Source organism: Vombatus ursinus, unplaced genomic scaffold (assembly GCF_900497805.2).
Source record: "Vombatus ursinus unplaced genomic scaffold, bare-nosed wombat genome assembly UNPS02014818.1, whole genome shotgun sequence".
NCBI lineage: Eukaryota > Metazoa > Chordata > Mammalia > Diprotodontia > Vombatidae > Vombatus > Vombatus ursinus.
The window spans coordinates 5,302,977-5,320,030 of record NW_020954596.1 but is presented as its reverse complement, the minus strand read 5'-3'; the positions used below and the strand labels follow the sequence as shown (position 1 = coordinate 5,320,030).

General features: G+C 37.3%; 1 protein-coding gene across 3 annotated transcripts in view; it reads left to right on the top strand.

The window, feature by feature from the left end:
* The window catches only part of CTBP1 (C-terminal binding protein 1), a 449,102-nt gene that overhangs the window by 147,380 nt on the left and 284,668 nt on the right, over positions 1–17,054 (top strand). For 2 of the 3 annotated variants that reach the window (XM_027836130.1, XM_027836129.1), the window contains exon 2: positions 2,362–2,494. In XM_027836130.1, coding sequence (XP_027691931.1) covers positions 2,437–2,494 — 58 coding nt within the window. In that variant the 5' untranslated portion in view covers positions 2,362–2,436. Of the gene's footprint in view, positions 1–2,361; positions 2,495–17,054 lie in introns of those variants that run through there. The other variant, XM_027836133.1, reaches the window with a different exon arrangement.

The following is a 17,054-nucleotide window of genomic DNA, read 5'->3' as shown; positions in this document are numbered from 1 at the left end:
GTCTCCTCCACTAGTCTATGAGCTCCTTATGAGCAGGGATTGTCATTTGTCTTTGTTATCCCCAGCACTTCACACAGTACCTAGCACATAGTAGATGCTTCATAAATGCTTATTGACCAACTGACTAGTCAGAGATAACCCTGAAGTTTGGGGAATAATGTTATATCTGGCAGAAATAGAAGTCAAAAGAAGATGGTTACTTTAGGGGATAAGATAAACATGTCCAAAACAAAACTAAGACTCCAGAGAGTTGTCTTAAAGCAGAAAACATTTGCAAATGTGAGAGAGATATGTGGATCTAAGAATCATCTACAGAGGTGATCAATCATCCATGAAGTAGTGAAGTGACTGCATTTGCCAGCATTGTGGTTATATAGAGAAAGAGTAGAAAAGAGCCAAGGACAGAATGTTGGAAAGCAATCATTTGGGTTTAGGAAAAAGAGGTGAGAGAAAAGAGGCAAAAACTAGGAGAGGGCAATGGCAGCAAAACTTCAGTATCTGTAGCTGTTGAGGAGGTTGGCAGCAGCTGCAGAAGTAGCAAGTGGTAGCTGTGTGACTCTGGGCAAGTCACTTAACCCCAATTGCCTCACTTAAAAAAAAAAAGTAGTAGCAAGTGGTCTTGTGGGAAGGAAGAACCTTTTGCATTGGTTTCACTATGCTGCCCAAGTCATCTTCCTAAGTGTCATGCTCCAATTATGTTACTCTACTCAGAAACTGTCAGTTTGCTTAACAAAGAAAGGAATGTAAACTGTTGATCTCAGCCTTCAAAGCCTTCCATAGTTTGACTCCAAATGATCTTTCCAACTTTGCTCTGTTTTGATCAAACAGAGCTACTCTTGTTCCTCATTCTCATTTGACCATGTCCCTTTGTTTGTATTGGCCTCCATTCCTGAACAGACCTCTCCTTTCCCATATTCACTGTTTAGTCACTATCTCTTATATACTCTCTCTTTCATCCTTCAAGACTCAACATAGGTGGCATTGGAAAGTTCTCACATTTATCAACATTAGACTTTTTTTTCATTTCCAGGGAAATATGTGGAAAATATTTAATGTACTTGTAGTATAGCTAACTATTTTTAATGGGAAAGTGACTCCCAATTTCAATTAAGGATGAAGGAAACCTGTCCTAACTTGTGAAGTTGGAGCCAAGCCTCCCATGTCAGAGAAGCAGATACTGATGAGTACCAGTAGCTTACTAATTTGCATATAACAAAACAACTGATTGTAACTCTCCTCCAGGTATTCTAAATTGGGGAACAAGGCAGCAATCCTGTGAGCTGAAGAAAGGGGCTTCTCCCAAGATTTTCTCCCTGTCTATGTTTCCATTTATGGAATATTTGTAAATTTGAATTGACTGCATAGTTCTTCAGCAGGTTTAAGAAAGGAAAATAGTGACATTAGATCTTTTAAGAAAAAAATGATTATAAGTAATTTTACTAGAACTTAGCTATTTATTACATGGTGTTTCTCCTATCTGGTTGTTAGGAAGGAAGTCTTGTGATAATGAGATCTCTGTTTTCTGCTAGGTTTGAATGTAGCTTTTGGTAAGCTTTGGAGTGATATATTCCTGTGGTGTGAAAATAGGGATCAAATGATGGTTCTGTTGATTGGGACTGATATTATCTTGGTCTCCTTCCTTTCCTCCTTTCTCTTGGGTTCCAAATATTACAGGAATGATCATTGTATATTTTTAAATACACACAATTGGGTCTTTAATTTAAAAATGGACCACTTACTGGGTCATGGTTCAAAAGTCACCTACAGTGTTACTTTGGCCCATGTTCACAGTTATACTCTTAAGGATCTTCTGTGCACCGTCTGTTACTGTGGATGTAAATGGAGGGACAGCTTTGCTTGCTAAGCCTGGAGCTATAGCTTTGGTGTCTTTTGGGCTGATGTAGAGTCAATATAATCTGAGGGAGGCATTTTACTGTACACTCTCCTGTGTAACCGACCTGTAACTTTCTCTTTTTCTGTGAGATTCAGAGACAAAACTATGAAAGAGTCTTGGGCTTTTTCCTTGAAAGTGTCAACACAAAGTGTGGACACCATTTTTACCAGGACAGTTTATTTTTACTCAGTGTTCTGGAAACATGTTGCCGTGACAGAGTGGATAGTCTGATACGACATTTATGGGGCTAGCTGTGTATGTATGGGTGTATTAGAAGATGAGGTTAGATGCCACCAAGAGACCAAGTCATGCAAGAGAATGCTGGGCCCTAGGGCAGGTTGGATAGGGTGGTCCCACTTCTGTTCATAAGCATTATTTTCAAAATGAAAATGGAATTTTGAAATAATAAAACCTGGTGAGATGTATCCTTAATCTGTATTTCAAATCTTTTTTTTTTTCTTTTTCAGGTGAAGAGTCCGGGTTCGTAGTGGGTTTGTTCCTGTGTTGGGTGAATTGAAGACAAAGCTGGACACCTTGTGCTCATGGCTCTCCTAGAGAAACACAGAGTGAAGCGGCAGCGCCTTGACCGCTTATTTGAAGGTCAGACCCAGCAACAGCTTCTGAGCTGCAGCAGGGGGAAGTCACTGGTGTGGGTGCCTTTGCACCGTATGCATTTTCTCAGTGGTCATGGTATCTTAAGGAAGACAATTCCTTCATAGTTTGGTAATTGGGAAAGAGTAGACTATTAGTTGGTTTTGCCTGTACTTGGAGTAGGAAAGGACCCCTAAAATCACCAGTCTGCAGTATATACTATCACCATGCTATAATTCCTCCTCTGGATGACTCCCCAAAGTGACATTAGGTGCTAGATGGTTGTCTGCTTGTCTCTGACCTTACACATGTTTGCAATGGGGAGTGTGTCTGAAGCTACCTTCTTGATCTAGAAAAAGTACAGGGGTTCCTATCATGAATTGGACTCATTCCTAGCAAAAAAAAAAAAAGAGATACTTCTATGTGAAGTATCTCTTACTATCTGAATAAAATGCTGGTTAGAATACTTAATTTGAGAATTTGAAAGGCTTTCAGTGAATTGGGGTGCTGGTCTGCCTTGGAGGAATGTTCTGTAACTTTAAGAGAATCTTCACTTATTTTTATAAGTATCTTTCTTGATATTTTTTTTTATTTTATATGTGAGAAGTACATATGTATATATTGTGTTCAATTTTTGCTATATACAGAGATAAAGTGGGTAGATTCTTAAATTTTTCCTTTAATATTCAGAGTTGTTCATTTTCTATAATAGATGATTCTAGTGTGTCTGTATAAGCAAAAAAATCTTTTGTTCTTAATAGTTTTCATTTTGGGAGGACTCGCCATCAAGGCTGGGTTTGGGGAATGTATAGTGACTGTGTAAGGGTGTGCATAAGGACTCAGACTGGAACACCTTTCTTTGTTTTCCTCCAGACTTGGGATTTCGTTGTTAGGGAGCTCCCAGTGCCCAGTGAGGAACAATACAAATCGACTTGTTACAACTTATAGTTTGAGAAAGGTTAAATGGTTTTTCCAGCAGCACAGAGCTGCCATATGTCATAGGCTAACTCTAATACTGACGCTATCTCAGATACTGAGATGTCATCTCTCAGGATCCTCCTTAAGGTAACAAGAACATGTGTTCAAAGGTAACTCCATTGCTGTATAGTGCTCTAGGGAGGGCCTCTGGGGACATGTCCTACCAGTTTGAATGTAGTCACACCTAGAAGGAGCCAAAGGGAACTGTTTTCCTGACTAATTATTACCCAAATTGGCATGACTGCTGAACAAGGGAGTTCATATGTACTGTCTCCTGTCATTTTGTGTTTATAGCCATAAAGCAAATTTGTGGTCTTGGTAAAAGTGTATTTCTCATGGGGTTGATTTCCTCTTTGGCCCAGTCACTTAGTTTGTTGACAGTATTTCTTTTGGCTGTAAAATATTCAGTGTATGTGTTCACATGTAACTAGCATTGATTTATATGAATAAGAAAAAAAACTTGTAGGTTTTTTGAAGTACATCTTATTATTTGAATCACTCTACTTAGAGAGTTTTGCTTATATCATGATCTCAGAACTGTTTAAATTATAAAATCATTGGAGGTACAGTATTTTAGTGGTCCCTTAGAGAACAAGAAAGCAAGTGGCAATTATTCTCTCTAGGTAATACTTAAGTGCTTCTCATGGACTCCTTTACTATGCCTCACAGCCTAGAGGTCTGAGAGTACGAGGAAGGTCTAATTCAGTTCTATTCAACAAATATATTTTGAGCTCCTACTTTGCGCAAGGATCTGTGCTGAAGTCTTAAGCACTTTTGCAATATCTGTTTATATTTTGAACTGGCACTGGTTGCCTATAGAGTTTCATGCAAAGTGGAAGGCTTGAGATATTTCATTCCTTTTAGGGAAAATAAAAGGGTAGATAAACAGAGGCAGCTCTGTTGGAGAGCTGGAGTTTCCAGTAGTGTCTTCAGTGGGCTTCTAATGTTCTAATCAATAAGGCAGGATATAAGGATTTAAGTCGTATCCTCAGGGATTTACTGATTTGTGGATAAATGAACTCTTTGTTCTCCCACTGTCTTTAACAGAATGCTAAGATATACAATCACATGTCCATGTACTATACTATGTACTATCATTTATGTATGTAAATATGTACATGTGTGTACACAGATATCATATAGCTACAAATACATACATGGACATATATACTATCAGGCGGCTAGGTTCTTCAGTGGATAGAGCCCTGGGCCTAGAGTCAGGGAGACCTGGCATCAGATCTAGCCCTAGCTACTTCCTAGCTGTATAACCCTGGGCAAGTCACTTAAGCCTGCCTGCCTCAGCTTCCTCATCTGTAAAATGGGGATCCTGAGAGCACCCACCACAGGGTTGTTGTGAGGATCAAATGTGATGATATTTGTGAAGTGCTGTGCAAACATAAAAGCTCTCGATGAATGTCAGCTGTCATTTTCATCTAGATCATACAGATGCACATGTAGATATATGTGTATGTGTATAATTTTATGAGCATGGTTTAAATATGTAAGATAATCCTTTTGTCATGGTGCATCTTCGTTTCAAGGTGCTTCCTTTTGTACATATTGTTTTCATGTTTACACACAGTCATAATGTCCTGGTTAGATGCTGTCACCTGAGGTATGGGGATGATGGAGAGCTGAATGGATTTTGTAAGTAGTCCTCCTGAGTCTGCGGCTGTCCTGCATGAAGGGTCCTAACTAATGCTCTGATCTTGCCTGTTCCTAGTCCTGAGAGTAGTCTACCTTCAAGGACTCTCTTTTGCCTTTAAGATTGCAGAAAAACCCCTCTGTCTGGAATGTGAGGTCCTCCACAGGCCAGCTCTAGTGTACCTTCTCAGCTGGGATTCTTCTTAGCATATTTGTTGGTCCCAGCCAGACTGGACCACCTGATGTTCCCCAAGATCATCCCGCCACCTCTTGCTTGCGTCTGTTTTCCTAGCCCATCACCTGTGCCTGGAATGTGTTCCTCTCTGATCAGAGTCTGTGGAAATCTTTTGTCTTCCTTTGAGGCCCAGATCACATGCCACCTTTTCTATAAAACTTCCCTTTGTCTCTTCCTCTTCTCATTTTCCTAGAGAACTTTGCGTAGATCTCTCCTGTGCCTCAACATAGCCTGTATGTATTATGCTTATTTATGTATGTATTGGGTCATCCTTCCTAGATTACAAATTCTTGAAGTCAGGGAATATACTGTAAAATGAGGATAATAATTTGTTGTGAGGACCAAATGAGGTAATATTTATAAAGTGCTTAGCACAGTGCCTGGCACATAGGTGCTATATTGTTAGCCATTATTATTAGCTCTTAGGCACTGAACCTCTTTTTATTGAATTAAATTGAAATGTGGGAATTGTATTTCTTAATATCTGCACTACTGGGGCAGCTTGGTGGCACAGTAGATAGAACTCCAGCCTTGGAGTCAGGAGGATCTGAGTTCAAATTCGGTCTCAGATACATAAAACTCACTACCTGTGTGACCCTGGGCACGTCACTTAAGTACACTTAAAGATTTGTACTTTCACAATAAAACCGCCCAGTTTCACGTAGTAGTTTCCCAAATTGATATTGCCCACAGCCACTCTTCCATTTCCTGCATGGGACCAGAGTAGAAGGACGACCTGTTTGGCCGTGCACCTGTAAGAATGTCAGGCAGTGCTTGCCCTGGCAGCACAGTAAAATGGAATGATACAGGGATTATTAGAGGAGCATGGATTTAGAGCTGGTGTGGCCCCTGTGTAAGTAAGATGGGAATGCAAAATCATGAAGTGTGCTGTTTTTAAAAATAAAGTATAACACAGTCTGCCTGGTAACAAAATGAAATGCATTCACTTAGAGATTTATAGATTGCTAGAGGTTGAAAGGGAGCCAACTTAGGGATGGTTTAGTCCATTTGATGGATGAGGAAATTGAAGCCAAGTGAAATGAATTGCACAAGGCCATAGAGCAGATAAAAATGGGCTGGGACTTGAACACAGGTTTCCAGACAGACTGCCATTCCTAAGTACTTTCTATGACACCTCAGGACAGTGAGAAAGTCTTTGTTATTTCCAATCTTCTACTCTCCCCAGATCTTACTAGAGTTGTAGGAACATGATTATGATTAAATAAGAGTTTAATCCATACTTGGACCCCTTTCTAATTACTTTCCACAACCTCAATGCATATAGAATTTTCTTTATAGATTTTTAAAAAGGCAAATGTAACCATAAAGACACACAGATACACATATACATATGTACACATACCTATATATTTATACATTTGTACATACATATATTATATTATACATATGTGTATATACAGCAATATATGTGTATGAGTGCTTGTGTGTGTGTGTGTGTGTGTGTGTGTAGAGATAGAAATAAAAAAGAGAGCACACACTTTTTGTAGCAGCAAAGAATTGGAAACAAAGTAGGTGCCACTGTTTGAAGAATGGCCTAACTAGTCAAGGTCAATAAATGTAATCGTATGTTACATTGCTGTAAGAAACTGTCATAGGAAGATATCCGAACTGATGTAAAATAAAGTAAGTAAAACAAGAAAATAAATTACACAGTAACTATAAAAACAACATAAATAGAATGACAAAAAATTGAAACAATGCTGGGAAGTTATAATCACCAACTCGAGCCCCAAAGAAGAGGCATCTCCTGCTTTTTTTTGCAGGGAACTGTTGGTGTAGATTAGAACATTACATACTTTTTTGATGTGTTGGTTTATTTTGCTAAACTATTTTCCCCCCTCTTTTTTATTCTTTGCCACAAAATATGAATCTCTAGGAGAAGGAAGGGGAGAGAAAGCTTACATTGGAAAATGTATAGGATGTAAAAACAAAATATACTTTTAAATTAATATTTTAAAAAAATTATTATTTTGAAAAATATTTGAAAATTTTTATTTTTTGATAATTTTTTTGAAAATGTAGTTGCTTTATTGTGTTGCTAGTATTCTATTTCTGTTTTGTTGTCAATTTAATAAAAGTCATATCTCACTTAAAACATTCCCCCAGGAGATTGCGTTTTGTTAACTATAAAGTTTTATATAACTGTCACTCAGTTTTCATTTTACTTGATGATCAATACTTTCCATTTTATCAGTATGTTGCAGTGGGAAAAGCCTTTGAGAGACTTGGGTTCGAGACAGAGCTGTGATTTACCATAGTGGTTCCAATCTGGTTTATGTAACTTCTCTGGGCCTCAATTTCTTTATCTGTAAAGTTGTGGGATTTAACTAGATTATCTCTAAGGATCAGTCTAGGCTAATATATACTGTGATTCTATACAGCTAAAGAATTAATTGGACATTTGGAGGCTGAAAATGCTAAATTAACTCTATTCAGTTAGATTTTATTCTCATAGTCTAAAATATTTATCCTGAGGATGAAGAAAATGACAATAATTTCCAGGTGATCAGGAAATTGGATTTAGTCATAGCCTTATATTCCATCAGTAGGGTAAGGTATTAGTTCTACCTTCACTTTTGTTCCTCCTCTCCTTCCTACCCATCATTTACTAAAAGTCTAGGTATATGTATATGTCATTTTACTGTTTTAAAAGCAACTAATATGGTATCAATATTATTCAGTCAGCCATATTGCAAATTTTTATTGTTCTCCTTCTTTACATTATCTTCTATTTACTTGTCTATGTCTATTTATATTTGCCCTTTATAATATAAACTTCTTGAGGGCAGAGTGTGCTTTCTGTTTTGACTTTATATACGCCTCAGCTAGCTAGGTATCTTGCCCATGATAGGCACTTAATAAATGCCTGTGGAATTGAACTGAAGGATGGTGAGGTCAATCCCCTTCATATATACATAGTGTGCTAAACACCAAAGGAATTTTTTGATCTCATTATCCTTCAGTCCAATTCAACCATTACCTATTCAGTGAAAATCTCTATAAAGGTGGTAATATTCCTGATCTTGCCCTCACCCAAAGTCTGTATTTCCATGTTTATGAACTCTGAAGTTCCTGTATCTGATCATATAATCTGTTGTCATTCTCCTTGTGCCTCGCAACCCCAGACCTGTCCTTTATCCTCACCATGATCTCCAATCCCTTGATATCTTAGTTCTTTTTTTTTACTCTCTTTTATTTTTTAAAACTTTGAATCATTTATTTTTAACATTTTTTAAAAATTTTGAATGCCCTCAATTTGCACTCAGAGTTTATCAATTCCTTCTCTGGAGGTGGATAGCATTTTTATTTTCAGTTTTATTAATCTCTACTTTAATATTCAGGATTCCCATTTTGGTGTTTAATGGGGGGGGGTTTAATTTGTTCTTTTTCTAGTTTCTTTTAGTTTCATGCCCAATTCATTGATCTGCTCTTTCTCTCTTTTATTGATGTACATGTTTAGAGATATAAACTTTCTAATAAGTACTACTTTAGCTGCATTCTACAAATTTTGTACTAATAATAATACCAATTATGTAGTGCCTTAAGGTTTGGAAAAAACTTAAATTTATATTATATTTACATAAATATAATTGCCCAGATAAACAGAATAAGAAATATAGGACTTATATAACCCAGTCTTAGAAAAGAGAAATTGAACAAGCTATGAATCCCAAAGAAAAAACTCTAGGACCTTATGAATTAACAAGAGAATTCTATCAAACATTTAAAGAGCAATTAATTCCAATTTTTTATAAACTTTGACAAAATAGAAAAATAAGGGGTCCTACCAAATTTCTTCTATGATACAAATATGATTTAGATAAATAAACCAAGGAGAGTCAAAACAGAGAAAATTATAGACTGATAGCTCTAAGGAATATTAGTAGAAAAATATTAATAAAATTTTAGCAAGGAGACTACAGCAGCATATTACAAATATTACATACTGACTAGTTTTGATTTTTACCAGAAGTATAGTTCAATATTAAGAAAATTATAAACATAATTGACCATATCAATAAAGATAACAAATATTATACGATTATATCAATAGATCCAGAAAAAGCGTTTCACAAAATACAACACTCATTCCAGATTTAAAAAAACAAACATAGAAATAAATGACTCTTTCCTTAGGATGATAAGTAGTGTCTGTCTAAAACAACCTGTAAAATAGGTATAAACTAGAGGCCTTTTGGGTAAGATGAGGGGTAAAGAAAGGATGTCCATTATCACCATTATTACTCAGTATAGTGCTAGAAATGCTTGCTGTAACAATAAGACAAGAAAAAGAAATTGAAAGGATAAGCATAAGCAAAGAAGAAACAAAATTGTTGCTGTTTGCAGAGAATATGATGGTTTACTTATAGAACCCTAGAGGCAACTAAAAGACTAATTGAAATAATGGACAACTTCAGCAGAGTTTCAGAATATAAAATAAACTCATATAAATCATAAGCATTTCTTTATAGTACCAACAAAATCTAGCAGGAAGAGATAAAAAGACAAATTCCACTTAAAATAACTACACACATACGTATATATGTATGTGTGTATAAAAATACATATATAATAAATATATATGTATATAATAAAGTATAAAATACTTGGGAGTCTGTCTGCTAAGAAACACAGAAAGGAACTACATGAACACAACTTCAAAACACTCTTTACACAAAGACAGATCTAAGTAATTGGAGAAATATTACTTGCTCATTGATAGACTGAGCTAGTGGATAGAACACTGGGCCTGGAGTCGGGAAGACCTCAGTTTAAATCCAGCTTTAGACAGTTACTAACTGCAGGACCCTGGGCAAGTCACTTAATGTCTGTTTGCCTTAATCCACTGAAAAAGGGAATGGCAAACCACTCTAGTATCTTTGCCAAGAAAACCCCATGGACTGTATTGGTGTGCTATGGTCCATGGGGTCATGAAGAGTTGGACATAACTGAACAACAATAACAAGGCTGAATTAATATGATAAAGATGATAATGCTACCTAAATTAATTGACTTTTTCAATGCCATGCCAATAAAACTACCAAATATTACTTTATAGAGCTAAAAAAAGTGACACAATTCATGTAGAGTAAAAAAAGGCCAAGACTCGTAAGGGGAATAATAAAAAAAAAAAAGTGAGGGAAGGAAGGGTGATCTAAGAGTACCAGATCTCAAACAGAATCTACAAAGCGGTGATAATCAAAACAATTTTGTATTGGTTAAGCAATACAGGGGTTGATCAATGTATCAGATTAAGTACATAATATACAGAAGCAAACAAACACAACAAATTAGTTTTTGATAAATCCAAAGATTTCAGCTATGGGGGCAAGAACTCATTATTTAACATAAACTGTTAGGAAAACTGGAGAGTAGTCTGGCAGAAACTAAGTCTAGACCAGTATCTCACTTCATATGCTAAGACAAGCTTTAAATGTATACATGTCTTAGACATAATTGTAACATAATAAAGTAGAAAAATAAAGAAGAAATTACCTGTTAGATCCATTAATATGAGAATTTTTATGACCAAACAGATACAGGGTGGGTCAAAGAAGGTAAAATGAACAATTTGATTACATAAAATTTAAAGTTTTTGCACAAACAAGACCAATACAGGTAAAATTAGAAGGAAAGCAAATAAATAGGGAAAAAAATCTTTGTAGCAAGTTTCTCTGATGAAGGTTTCATTTCTAAACTATGTAGGGAACGGACTCAAATTTATAAAAATTAGAGCTATTTCCCAATTGATAAATGGTCAAAGTACATGAACAGACAATTAGAGGAAGAAATCCAAGTTATCAGTAACTATATGGAAGAAAATGCTGTAAATCATTAATAATTAGAGAAATGCAAACTAAAACAGCATGGAGGTACTCTCATACCCATAAGACTGGCGAAGTTTGCAAAAAAGGAAAATGACAAATACTAGAAATTCTGTGGAGAATGTGCTTGCTGTTGGTTGAATTGTCAACTGGTCCAGTCATCTTGGAAAGCAATTGGGAACTAAAAGCTATTAAGCTATGTATACCCTTTGACCCATCAATACCATTACCAATTATATCCCAAAGAGATCAAAGAGAGGAAAAGGACCCATATATACAAAAACATTTATAGCAACTCTTTTTGTGGTGGCAAAGTTTTGGAAACTTAGAGAGAGGTTTGCCCATTAATTGGGGAATGGCAAGACAAATTATGGTATGTGAAAGGATGGAATACTATATAGTACTTATAAGCAATGGTGAAGGGGATGGTTTCAGAGAAACATAGGAAGACTTGAATGAATGCAGGTGATGTGAGGGAAGTGAGGGAACCAAGAAAACAATTTATACAATAAGAAAAAATATTATTATGAAGACAATCAACTTTGAAAGTTGACCAAATCTGATTCTGGCAGATATCCACCTCCTAATAGAGAAATGATGGCTTAAGAATGTAGATTAAAACCTTTTTTGAGGGCATGGCTGATGCAGGAAGTTATTTTGCTTGACCAAATATATATTTGTAACAGTGGTCTTGTTTTTCTTGCTTTCTCAATTCATGGTGGAAGGAAGGTGGGAGGATGAGAAGGAATATCTTCATTTGAAAAAAAATTAATAAAATAAAATGAGTAAGTACAAATATATGCAAAGTAGTTCAACCCAAGGTAATTTGGGAGGGAAGGCACCAGTAGTTGGGTGATGAGAAACTGCTTCATGCAGAGGTGGTGCCTCTATGAGTGAGAAGGGAGGAAGGGAGGCCTTCTAAGCAAGTAGGACTGCCAGTGCCAAGGCATAGATACAGGAGATGGTGTGTCCTGTTTGAGAAATAGAGGAAAGACAAGTTCAAGTGGATCACAGAGTATGGGGTGGGGGATGGGGGCAATATTCAAATAGTCTGGAAGGTAGATTATGAAGAGCTTTAAAACTAAAGTAAGGAGATTTCATTTTATCCTAAAAGCAATGGGGAGCCACTGGAGTTGTTTGAGGAGGGATCAGATCTGCACTTAGAAAATCACTTTGGTGTCATATGTGGTATGGCATAGAGTGATGAGAGATTTGAGGCAGGGGGACCAGTTAGAAGTCTTATTATAATGACAGAAAAGGAAAATGATAAATGTTGTAGAAGATGTGGGAAAATTGGGACACTAGTGCATTGCTGGTAGAGTTGTGAACTGATCCAACCATTCTGGAGAGCAATTTGGAACTCTGCCCAAAGGGCAATCAAAGTGTGCATACCCTTTGATCCAGCAATACCACTGTCATTTATGTATCCCAAAAAGATCATAAAAAAGGAAAAAGGAGACTGAGGTGGGGCAGAGCCAAGAAGGCAGAGTAAAAGCAGTGACTTGCTTGAGTTCTCCCCAAAAACCCCTCCAAATACCTGTAAAAAATGACTCTAAACAAATTTTAGAGCAGCAGAACCCACAAAAGGACAGAGTGAAACAAATTTCCAGCCCAAGACAACCTGGATGGTTGATAGGAAAGGTCAGGCAAAGACAGGGCCCCAGCGAACCTGGAGCAGGCCTCAGGGGACTGAATCACAGGCATTTATGGCAGTTTCCAGACTTCTTAACCCACAAACACCAAAGACAACTTAGAAGGTCAATGGGAAAGGTCTGTTGGACCTAGGGGAGAGAGGAGCATGTTCTGGCCCCAGCCCTGGTGCAGCCCCGGTGCAGCAGCTGCAGGTGCTTCAGGAGCTCTTGGCCTATAGATGGTGGGGGAATCGAGCAGCTGATCAGAAGGGGATTGCAGGGATTTCTTTGCTGGCATGGAGGCAGGATTCTCTTGCTTTACCCTTGCTTGGTTCTGGGTCGCAGTCCTGGGTGGCAGTCCTGGGCCAATGAGAAGCACTGGCATGGTGGAGCTTGTGGCAGCAGTAGAGAGGGAATCCTCCTCACAGTTCCAAGGCAGAAAAGAGTGCTTGTGGTCACTCAGAGTCCAGAGCACAGGCCAGAAAAGGAGTAAAAACCTCTCCTTTGATCATACCACCTTGGAAGAACTGAAAATTTACAGGTCCCAAGAAGTATCTCTGAAAACATTTGCACAAAACCCCTGAAGCTTGGGACAGGACACCCATCACACTGGAAGAAGAGTCCTACCTTAATGAAAAATTAAAAAGTTAAGTAATTGCCTGGGAACATAAACAAACAGAGGCAAAAAACTCAGACTATAGAATCTTACTTTGGTGACAGAAAAGATCAAAACAGACAACCAGAAGACAACAAAGCAAAAGCTCCTACATCCAAAACCTCCAAGAAAAATATGAATTGGTCTCAGGACATGGAAGAGTTCAAAAAGGATTTTGAAAATCAAGTAAGAGAAGTAGAGGAAAAATCAGGAAAAGAAATGAAAGTGATCCAAGAAAATCATGAAAAACAAGTCAACAGTTTGCTAAAGGAGACCCAAAAACATACTGAAAAAATAACACCTTAAAAAAAATAAGAGTAGACCAAATGGCAAAAGAGGTCCAAAAAGCCAACGAGAAGAAGAATGCCTTAAAAAGCAGAATTGGCCACGTGGAAAAGGAGGTCCAAAAGCTCACTGAAGAAAATAATTAAAAATTAGAATGGAGGGGCAACTTCATGGCGCAGTGGATAGAGCACTGGCTAGCCATGTGACTCTGGGCAAATCACTTAACCCTAATTGCCTTAACAAAAATTAGAATGGAGCAAATGGAAGCTAATGACTCTATGAGAAATCAAGAAATTATATAACAAAACCAAAAGAATGAAAAAATGAAAGACAATGTGAAATATCTCACTGGAAAAACAACTGACCTGGAAAACAGATCCAGGAGAGATAATTTAAAAATTATTGGACTACCTGAAAACCATGATCAAAAAAAGAACCTGGATGTCATCTTTCCAGAAATTATCAAGGAAAACTGCCCTGATATTCTAGAACCAGAGGGTAAAATAGAAATTAAAAGAATCCAATGATCACCTCCTGAAAGAGATCCCAAAAGGAAAATTCCCAGGAATATTATAGCCAAATTCCAGAGTTTCCAAGTTAAGAAGAAAATATTGCAAGCTGCCAGAAAGAAATAATTCAAGTATTGTGGAAACACAATCAGGATAGCACAAGATTTAGCAGCTTTTACATTAAGGTATCAGAGGGCTTAGAATATATCATAATATTTCAGAGGTCAAAGAGGCTAGGATTAAAACCAAGAATCACCTACCCAGCAAAACTGAGTATAATCTTTCAGGGGAAAAAATAGACATTCAATGAAATACAGGACTTTCAAGCATTCTTGATGAAAAGACTAGAGCTGAATAGAAAATTTGACTTTCAAATATAAGATTCAAGAGAAGCATGAAAAGGTGTTACAGGAAAGAGAAATCATAAGGGACTTATTGAAGTTGAACTGTTTACATTCCTACATGGAATTTGTAACTCATGAGACCTTTCTCAGTACTAGGGTAGTTGGAGGGAATATATAGGGCACAGGGTGAGTTGAATATGAAGGGATGATATATAAAAAATAAAATTAAGGAGTGAGAGAGGATTATACTGGGAGAAAGAAAAGGAGAGGTAGAATGGGGGTAAATTATCTCACATAAAAGAGGCAAGAAAAAGCTTTTACAGTGGAGGGGAAGAGGGGGGAGGTGAGAGGGAGTGAGTAAGCCTTACTCTCATCAGAATTGGCTTAAGGAGGGAATAGCATAAACACTCAATTGGGTAAGGAAGTCTGTGTTACCCTACAGGATAATAGAGGGGAAGGGGAGAAGGGGGGGATGATAGAAGGGAGGGCAGATTGGGGGAGGGGGTAATCAGAAGGAAACATTTTTGAACAGGGACAGGGTCAAAGGAGAGAATAGAATAAATGGGGGGTGTGGGATAGGATAGAGGGAAATACAGTTAGTTTTTCACAACAAGACTGTTTTGGAAGTGTTTTGCATGACTACACGTGAATAACTTCTGTTGAATTGCTTGCCTTCTCAAAGAGGGTTGGTGGGGAGGGACGAAGGGAGAGAATTTGGAACTCACAGTTTTAAAAATGAATGTTAAAAATTGTTTTTACATACAACGGGGAAATCAGATATACAGGCAAAGGGGTATAGAAATCTATCTCACCCTGTAGGAAAATAGAAGGGGAGGGAAATAAGAGAAGGGGAGGGTGATAGAAGGGAGGGCAGATTAGGAGAAGGGGTTTTTAGAATGCATGCTATTGGATAGAGCTCTGACTTTGGAGTCAGGAGGACCTGAGTTCAAATCTGACCTCAGACACTTGACACTTACTAGCTGTATGACCCTGGGCAAGTCACTTAACCCTGATTGCCTCACCAAAAAGAAAAAAAAAAGAATACATGCTGTCTTGGGGTGGGGAAAAAATTTGGAACTCAAAATCTTGTAGAAGTGAATGTTGAAAACTGAAAAATTAATTAATTAAAAAAAGGAAAAGGACTTACATGTACAAAAATATTTCTAGCAGTTCTTTTTGTAGTGGTAAAGAATTGGAAATTGAGGGAATGCCCATCAGTTGGGAAATGACTGAACAAGTTGTGGTATTTTAATGTAATGGAATACTTTTGTGCTATAAAAAATGATGAGCAGCAGATTTCAGAAAAACTTGGAAAGACTTACATGAACTGATGCTGAATGAAGTGAGCAGAGCCAGGAGAACATTGTACATAGTAAAAGCCATTCTTTGCGATGACTAAAATTGATAGACTTAGCCCTTCTCAGCAATACAAGGATCTAAGACAATTCCAAAAGGCTTGTAATGGAAAATGCTATCCACATCCAGAAAAAGAACTATGGAGTCTGAATACAGATCAAAGCATACTATTTTCACTTTTTTTTTGTTTTGGGTTTTTTTGTGGTTTTTCCCTTTTGTTCAGTTTCTTCTTTTACAACATAACTATGTGGAAATATGTTTGACATGATTGCCCATGTATAACCTATATCAGATTGCTTGCCATCTTGGGGAAGGGGGAAATGAAGGAGGGAGAGAGAAAAATTTTGGAACTCAAAATCTTATAAAAAATGAATGTTGAAAACTATTTTTAATGTAATTGGAAAAAAATAAAATACTGTTTACAAAAAAAGTCTCTTATAATAATCTAGATGAGAGATAATGTAGGCCTGGTCTAAGGTGGTTACTGTGGGTGGAGAGAAGGGAGTAGGATGAGAGAGACGCTATAGAGGTAGAATTGGCAATCTTTGGTAACTGATTAGATAAGTGGGGTGAGGGAGAGTGTAGAGCTAAGGATAATGCTGAAGTTAAGAATCTGGGGTACTGGAAGGATGGGGGAGATAGAGAACAGGTAAAGAAGTCTGGAAGAGGAGAAGTTTTAGGCAGAAAGATACAAAGTCCAAGTGAGATTTAAGTCCACGGCCTATACTAGAGTTGAGGCATGAGACCAAAAAGAGGAGGATAGATGCAGGATAATGTGGGGACAGAATTAGCAAAAATTTGGCAACTGATTGGAGACATAGGAGATGAGGCGAAGGTAGGGGGTGCCATGTTAATCAACATTTATTAAGCACCTATTATGTGCCAGGCACTGAGCTAAGTGCTTTACAAATATTTCATATGATCCTTTTGAAGGACAGTGAAGAACTGAGGATGTCCCCAGTTTGTGAATCTGAGTGACTAGAAGGATGGTGGTGGCTTCAGTAGAAAACAGGGAACTTTGAAAGAGTGGTGGGATTTGGAGAAAAGATATTTTCCATTTTGGATAGCTTTTATGGAATGTTTGTA